The sequence below is a fragment of the Parus major genome, chromosome 17 (assembly GCF_001522545.3).
Source record: "Parus major isolate Abel chromosome 17, Parus_major1.1, whole genome shotgun sequence".
Taxonomy (NCBI): Eukaryota; Metazoa; Chordata; class Aves; order Passeriformes; family Paridae; genus Parus; species Parus major.
Window position 1 is genome coordinate 8,710,402 of NC_031785.1, and position 8,134 is coordinate 8,718,535.

Sequence of the window (8,134 nt, forward strand, 5' to 3'; positions counted from 1 at the left end):
ATGCTCTCCCAAGTCCTGTTTCCATTCCCTTTCCCTCTGAATGCTCTCCCAAGTCCTGTTTCCATTCCCTTTCCCTCTGAATGCTCTCCCAAGTCACCAGGGCACATCAGGGAATTCCCCCAGGGCTGTGGCCAGAGGGGCTGTGCAATTCCAATGTCCCTGGATGGATCTGGTGGATCCATCCACGTGTGGGACAGATCTGCACCCCATGCTGGAGATCAGCTGGATGCTCATCCTAAAAACAGCAGGTGTTTGTTCTGCTGGAAAGAATTGGGCTTTCAATGCCAGTTGAGTGAAAATATTTTCTAGAATTTGTAAAAACCCTTCAAACCTATCAACAACTTTGAATAATTCCGATTTTCAAAAATAACTTAAGCCTTCCATAGCCAAACTATCAGCAGCTGTCAATAATTCTTTGGTCTCCCAAGGAAATCTTTTGGTGTTCCCCTAGGCCATTTTTAAACACAGGATTTAGATTTTCAAAGATCAGTTGTCATTTTTTTGGAAAAGATCTTTCTTTACTGGAAAAGGCAACTAAAATTATTTTTTACGATATTTTTTTGAGAGAGACTTTCAGGAGAGATTTCCATTTTTGAGCCAGCGTTTTTAAACCCTGCCTGGAGGAACAGCCAGATCTTCTGGATGAATCCTGCTGATGGTTCTTGTTAAAGTCACCCAAGAGGGAGGATGGAAAGATCTTTTTTGTACCTGGCACAGGCCCCCAGGGGGCTGGACTTGCTCCCTGCTGTTCTTATTCTGCTTGTAGAAGTCAAATATCATCAGGGCTGCGTAGACCTTCCCCACAGTCATTTCATCAGCTGCCAGAGCACGGGGAAAACACAGCAGAGACATTCCAAGGATGAGGAGAAGACAGGGATAACAGCAAATGGGTGTGAAAAACAGGGAGAGGGAGGAGGCAACATGAGGATAATGAGGCAAAACAGACACAGAAAAGTCAGGGAAAGGAAAGGAAAAAAAAAAAAAAGAAAATGTTACAAAAGATTCTTCAACTCTTTGCCTGTCACTGCCTTGTCTTGTTTTGGAGCTGCCTGTGGCAAACACAGGGATTGTGTAGGAAAACCCAGGCAGGAAAATTCAGTGGCACTGTCAGCATTGCTAAGAGAATTCCTAAATTCATCCCAGACCCACAGCCAGCCAGCCTCACTCCTGCTTCTCTGAATTACAGTGAATGGGCTACAATGGCAATACACATTTAAGGAATATTTCATTTTTCCAGATGGTTTTTTGCACCCTCAGAGCCACAGGGCAGCTCTTCCCTGCCCAGCACTGGAGCACTCACCATGGAAAAAAGAAATGGAGTAGCAGGTATATAGGAATCCAGAAAGGAGGGGAAGGGAAGACTTCAGTAGTCACTACCCACTGATTTGCACCTCCTCAGCTCCCTCATTTTTCTTAATTAACAATGCCTTTATTACTCTACACCGCTTCTCATTAATCAGGAATTCAAAGCTAATCAAGACAACAGCAAACTTCCCATTTTCTCAGCACCTTTGCCCAGGACATCACCAAGTCAGGCCTTTAACCCCCAAACATCTCACATCTGATTCTCAAAGTCCTCAGCAAGCTTTAATTCTTCTTCTCCCCATTTTTTCTGGAGCTCAAACGGCAGAAATTGTCCTCCCACCCTGCAAAGCACAGGCTGGAGGATGGCAGAGCTGGGGAAAAGCTCTGCAAGAGGCCACACGTGGCACTGGGCACTGTTTGGGATTTGGGATTTTCCATGCACAGGAAATCTGCAGCACATTGAAGTCCAGGCCTAGAGGTGAGCTCAGCTTCCCCAAGCCCTGTGTGGCAGAGCCAGGGCAGCACAGAGGCTGCCAAGGAGGTCAGCTGCCCTCGGTGGCCTTGCTGCATCCTCCAGGTGACCCAGCTGGCGCTTGGGACAGAGCAGAACCCAAATCTGGGGTTCCTGGGATGGACCATGCTTGAAGCACTTACGTTTGTGAGGAGGCACCAGCAAATCCAGAGTCTTCTGGGACAGGTTGGGCCAGACCAGCGAGATCTCCTTCCTCAGCTCAGCATCACACTGGTGCTGCTTCACACCTCCTGCAGCCAGGGAGGGAGAGGAGTGAAACCCTGCCCTGGCAGCACATCCCGCTGCTTGCACCCCCTCTTCCCACTCCTTGGGAAGGGCACAGCCCCTCCCTGCCCAGGGAATCCATCAGTTCCCCGTGGTGTGAGTGCATGAACGCAGCAGGATCGTCCTTGCCTCGCCCTGGGGATCCTGAGCAGGGACCTGGCACTGAAATTGGAGCTCAAACTCGCTCGCTATAGCTGCAGGCGCCTCTTCCTTGGGGAGTGCCCGTGGACGCAGCAGCACCTCCCAGCTGGGATGCAAAGGATCCCACAAACCCAGCTTTGGGTTGGAAAAGACCTTCAAGATCCTCTAACCCAACCTCCTCTGCCAGGGTCAGGTTCACCCTGCACTGATGGTGACAAACCCTCCTCCACCAACTCATCCCAAAATCCCTGGCAATGTCACCCAAGCACAGAGCTCTGCCCCAGCAGCTAAGGCAGAGCAGAGCCCAGCCCAGCAGTTCTGGTTCCAAGGGCCAAAGCCAGGCCTAAACGCACTGGTGGAAAGTGATTAAAGGCTGGGTGAGCCCCAGGCCAGCTCCCAGCTGAATTCCCCACGCAGCAGGCAATTAAGGAGTTCATCTGAATGACAGAGATTATTTTTCTGGGAGCAGAGTGAGGGGAGGAGGCTCTGGGTACTCTGTTACACCGTGGTTTGAACTCCCACACGGGAACTCATTAGGGAGGTTTATTAAGGGCCTGTTAAGCCCACTAAAGACTCAATTAAATGTAGCACATAAAACCTATTCAAAGGGAGCTCATAACAACAAAACAGGTCAGAACCTCACACCCCAGAGCAGAGCTAAACCACAGAAATAATCCATGGTATCAGCTGAGCTCTCCTCTGGCTCCCTTCCAGTTTTCAAAAGGGTGGAGGGAGCTTTTCCCTTTGAAAAAGGCTGACAGGTAACCAGAAACTGAAAATCAAACAAACTCCCAGCATCCTTATCTTGCAGTTATTCCTGGAATAAGGTGCTGGTTCTTAAAGTCACAGGAAGTGCTAAAAGCATCTGTAAAAACGAGTGTCTGATCCTTGTCTTGGTCCCACTCCTTTGGGGGAGCCCCAGGCACCTCAGAATTTTGTTTTCTGCCAGCAATGGCTCCCTAAAGCCCCAAAGATAAAGTTTAAGCAGCACAGGAGGCAGGAGATGAAGTCAGACATTTACACTGGCCTAAAACTGCTTAGGAAAGCACAAGAGCCTAACCCTGCCTTGCCCCCTGCTCCTGAGAGTTGTTACCTCCTGTTAACTTTTAAATGAGGTGTAGGAGTGCTCAGGCCAGGCTTGCCTTGACTGTGGCCCCAGCCAGGCTGATGAAATGGGGCAGTGACCCAGAGAAAAGGCCGATGCATTTTATTACACTGCAGAGCTTAATTGGGAGGCGAGTAAACGCCTGATTAACCACTTCAATAATTACATTTTATCTCAAGGCAGAACGTGCTTCAGGGCACCTGCAGCTCCTGCCTCGCTGCCAGCCCAGAGCAGTTGGGGAGGAAAGGTTGGAATAGCTCAGAAGAGAGGTGTGGAAACTAATTTCTGGTTCAGAGCAAGGAGAACACGGCCTGGGCTTCTCCTCTCAGGGCTCTCAGCTGTCACAGCAAAGTTTCCCACATTTCACTGCCACCCCAAAGGCAAAGAATGCTCAGGACCCCTCTGTCCCCTCCCTTGTCCATGAGAAGGCAAAGGGAAGATCGGATTCCCAGCTGGAGCAGAATTCCCAGGGTTTTGGGAGGACACCAAGCCCACAGATTTCACTGAATACTCTGAGCTGGATGGGACCCACAGGGATTAAGTCAAACTCTTCAGTGAATGGCCCATGCAGGGATCAAATCTGGATCTTGGAATTCCTGGCACCTTGCTCTGACCAACCGGGCCTGTCTTGGGGTCAGGAGCTGGGCTTTGAGCCAGTGTGCTCTCAGAAAACTCCAATTTTCTCCTGATTTTCTGGAGCTCAGATGGCAGCAAATGCTCTCCCATCCTGCAAGGCACAGGCTGGAGGCTGACAAAGCTGAGGAAAAGCTCTGGAAGAGGCCAGGCAGGACATTTGTCTCTTATTGGTGCCGTTTTGGGGTTTTTTCCCACGTTCAGGAAATCTGCAGCATAATGAAATCCACACCTAGAGGAGACTTCAGCTTCCCAAATCCCTGTGGGACACTCACAGGGAATTCCAAGGAGCTGAGCTTCACTTGGTGTCTTTGCTGGACCCTCCAGGTGACCCAGGCACCCCCCAGGTGCCCACCCCTCTCACCTGAGGCCAGTTTGATCTCCAGGGCCGTGCGGATCAGGGCCATCAGCGTGGAGGTGAAGTGCACAGTTAAATCCTCAGGAGAGATGGGCATGTTCATCCTCACCAGGCGCTGGGGACAGACAGGGCTGGCTGTCAGTGGGGGCCAGGAGTCCTCCCCCCACCCTCACCTGCCCCTCTCTGAACCCCCAAAATACCCAGAACACAAACACAAAGGAACTTTTTGTGTGCTGAGCTGGAATTCTTCTGCACGTGGATGCCAGCTCCTGTCCAGGAGCGGGTTTGGGGTAGAACTTCAGGGGTTTAATGAGTGATTTGCCAGCACTGCACTGCAATCCTACAGAGTTCTCCCAAGAGCTGCCAGGTGAGAGGCTCTCATCCCATTTCCTGACTGTCTCCAGTGGTGTCTGCAGCATCCAGACACGCGGTTTGTACCTGTCCCACCTGCCAAAGCAACCTGCTGAGGAGATAGAAACCATCAATCCCCTTCCTCCACCCTTTCCTACACCAGCTGGCCTCACCAAATCCTTCACCTGAATCCTAAAACTGGACAAAACAGGGCCTGGCACCACGGACTGAAGTAATGATGGAAGGTTTGCATCTGCCACCCAAGGCTGGGGCATGGAGACTTGGCCAGGTTTTCCATCTCTGGGACAACCTCCCTGCTTAGAGAATCTTCCATCTTCAACTTCCCACAGGTATGGACTGAGCTACCTCAGAATCCCAGACTGGTTTGAGTTGGAAAAGACCTTAAAAATCATCTCATTCCACCCCCTGCCATGGGCAGGGCCACCTTTCCCTATCCCAGGTCACTCCAAGCTCCATCCAGCCCAGCCCTGGACACTTCTGTGCCCTCAGAGAGGACAGAGCCCAACCCTGGCACCTTCTGCCAGCCCAGGAGACAATTCCCCCCCAAGAGGGACATTTGTTGGTGTTGATATGAGCAAAGGGCACAAAGTGCTGATCTGGGGTAAAATCTGCTCACAGGAGCTGCAATCTACTTGTTTATAATAATAATAATATAGTTATTATAATTATAATAATAGAATAATAAAAATAAACAATATATTAATATTAATACAATACAAATAATAATATAATAATTATTAAAATAATTATATAATAATCCTTGTTTATCTATTTACACTTTTTTATCTATTTACACATTTTTTTTTTATCTATTTACACATTTTCATCTCTCACTGCATCCTGCAGGGACAAGAGACCACTGTAACAACGTCCCTGTCACCTGAAATCTGGGACAAACCATTGTGATCTCCCTCACAGCATTTCCAGAGTTTATTCCGTGTCTCAGGGATGGCAAAATCAAAGTCCAGCCTCCCCTCCCCTCTCTGGCAGTGACAGTATCAAGTGCTGGCAACACCACGGGGTTTTTTCTGTTCACTCATTTCAAATGGAGCAGGATTTAATTCTGATTCTGCCCTCAGCACACAAAAAGCTACAAAAAACCATCAGTGAGAGCCCATAGTTAGCAACCACAGAGTCCCAGAATGCCACTGGAATGGGAGTTAAGGGATGCAGAGAGAAAGAAGATGCATGGAAGTGAAGAACAGGCAAATGAGGAATAAATTCCCCACAGGAGAGCTCTATCCTCACATAAACCACCATCAAAAACCACTTTGTGGCTGGCACATCTCAGGTGTCCCCAGCTGATTTTCCAGGCTGAATTCCCAAAGGATACGGATGCAGGACAGGGGCCACCCACGGCTGTACACAGCACTGCTTTCCTCCCCAGTTTTAGCCAGGGACAGAGGACTGAGGGGAAGATTTTCCAAGGGGATTCCCACTTTTGGAAGTTTGGCTGAGCATTTTTTGCTGTTTCTTGTGCCTGAAGTTGTGCTTCAAGGCTGTGTGACAGCAGTGGCTCATGGTTTGAAATGGGATAAAGAAATCTGAGAGGGAGAGAGAAAAGAGGAAGAAGGGAAAAGGGAAAAGAGGAAAAAGGGAAAAGAGGAAGGGAAAAAGGGAAAAGTGGAAAGGGGGGAGAGGAAGGGAAAAGTGGAAGGAGAAGAAGGGGAAAGGGGATGGGAAAAGGAAACCCAAATGAAGCAACACCCAACCAGAAAATCCTAACAACAACAAAAATAACTGAACCAAGAGAAAGAGAAAAAAAACCCAACTCTAATTTGGATAATTCCCCATCTTTCTGGAGCCCAGAAGGAAATTTTAGGAGCCTGCTGCTCCTTCCCTGCTCTGATAAAGAGCGTGCAGCACTTGGGATGCGCTGGGAATCGCCAGCCACAACCATGGGGCGCTCGGGTGAATTAATAACGGGCAGCAGGGGGGAAGAAAGAGGAGAAATCCTTCCCGAATGCCTTGACCTGCCAGGAAAGGACTCCCAGCCCTGCTCCTGCCCTGCGGGGAGGATGAGGGAGCGCAGCCGGCAGCAGGTGGAGTCCCCGCTCCGCCTTCCCGGCCGGCGGGGGGATCCCTCCCGCAGCCCCCGAGATTAATTAGGCGGATTTGGAGCTCATTAATGCTTCTGCAGGAGAGGGCCCCAGAGGCAGGAGCTTCGTCGCTGTCTCCGGAGTCTCCTAATTAACGGGGTGCTGATAATGAGGGTTTGATGAGAAGCGGGGTCGGGAGGCAGCGCTCGGTGCGCGGGGTCCGGCCGCGGTCAGGAGGCGGCCCCGGCGCGGCTTTAATGCCAATTAACAGAGGCAGCGCTAACGAGGGACCAAATCTCTGTGACAGGAATAAATTCCCTTTCGGTTTTGCTCCGGAGGTCCTTGGACAGTGGCCCAAAAGGCAGGGAAAGTGTTGGAGGAATAGGGGGAAAATTCAAGCCGGGATCAAAGGTGGCTCGCTGGCTCCAGGCTGACCCAGAAAAAGCTGCTGCACCCTAAATCCTCTTCCCTGGCACATTTATCCAGAGGGAGCAGGAGAAGGAGCACCCAGTGCCTGGAAAACTACTGGCACCCCGATGGATTTGAATTATTAAGAGCAGCCCATCAGCCCCTGGGACAGGAACTGCTCTGGGAATGATCCCCAGACGGGAATAAACCGGGACAGTGGAGCACTGCTGTGGGAAATGAGGTCGAGTTTGGTGAATAAATTATTTCCTATGAATAATTCACCCCGACCTAGCTGGAATGATTCTACTCTGATTTAATTCTGCTGGCTTTGGAGAGGCTCCCCATGGCTTTCATCCCTCTCGCTGCATCCTGGTGGAGCAGCCCAGCTCTGAGATCATCCCAGGAATCACAGAATCCCAGGATGGTTTGGGTTGGAAGGGTCCTCAAAGTCCACCCAGTCCCACCCTCTGCCACGGGCAAGGAAAGTGAGCAAATCCCAAGACACCAGAGTGAAGTCAAAGAGGTTTTCTTCCCTCATTTCATCTGATGGGATTGAAAAGACTAAAATTTATGGAATCACAGAATCTTTTATGATGGAGAAGACCTCCAATATCATCAAGTCCAAACACTGATCCAGCACTGCAGTCACCGCTGACCCAAGTCCCCAAGTGCCACATCCACATCTGCAGGGTTTTAAATCCCTCCAGGGCTGGTGATTCCACCACTGCCCTGGGCAGCCTCTTCCAGGGCCTAAAAACACTTTTTGTGAATAAATTCTTCCTGATATCCAACCTAAACCTCCCCTGGCCCAGCCTGAGGCTGTTCCCTCTCCTCCTGTCCCTGTTCCTGGGAGCAGAGCCTGAGCTGTCCCCTCCTGCCAGGGACTTGTGCAGAGCCAGAAATTCCCCCTGAGCCTCCTTTTCTCCAGGCTGAGCCCCTTTCCAGCTCCCTCAGGAATTCTCCAGCCCCTTCCCAGC

General features: G+C 50.3%; 1 protein-coding gene across 1 annotated transcript in view; it reads right to left on the reverse strand.

The window, feature by feature from the left end:
* Positions 1–8,134, reverse strand: part of CACNA1B (calcium voltage-gated channel subunit alpha1 B) — a 225,353-nt gene that overhangs the window by 12,042 nt on the left and 205,177 nt on the right. The window contains exons 38-40 of the mRNA XM_015644531.2: positions 4,345–4,453; positions 1,960–2,067; positions 709–818 (exon numbers count right to left, since the gene is read on the reverse strand). Of these exons, the coding sequence (XP_015500017.1) occupies positions 709–818; positions 1,960–2,067; positions 4,345–4,453 (327 nt within the window). The remainder of the gene's footprint in view (positions 1–708; positions 819–1,959; positions 2,068–4,344; positions 4,454–8,134) is intronic.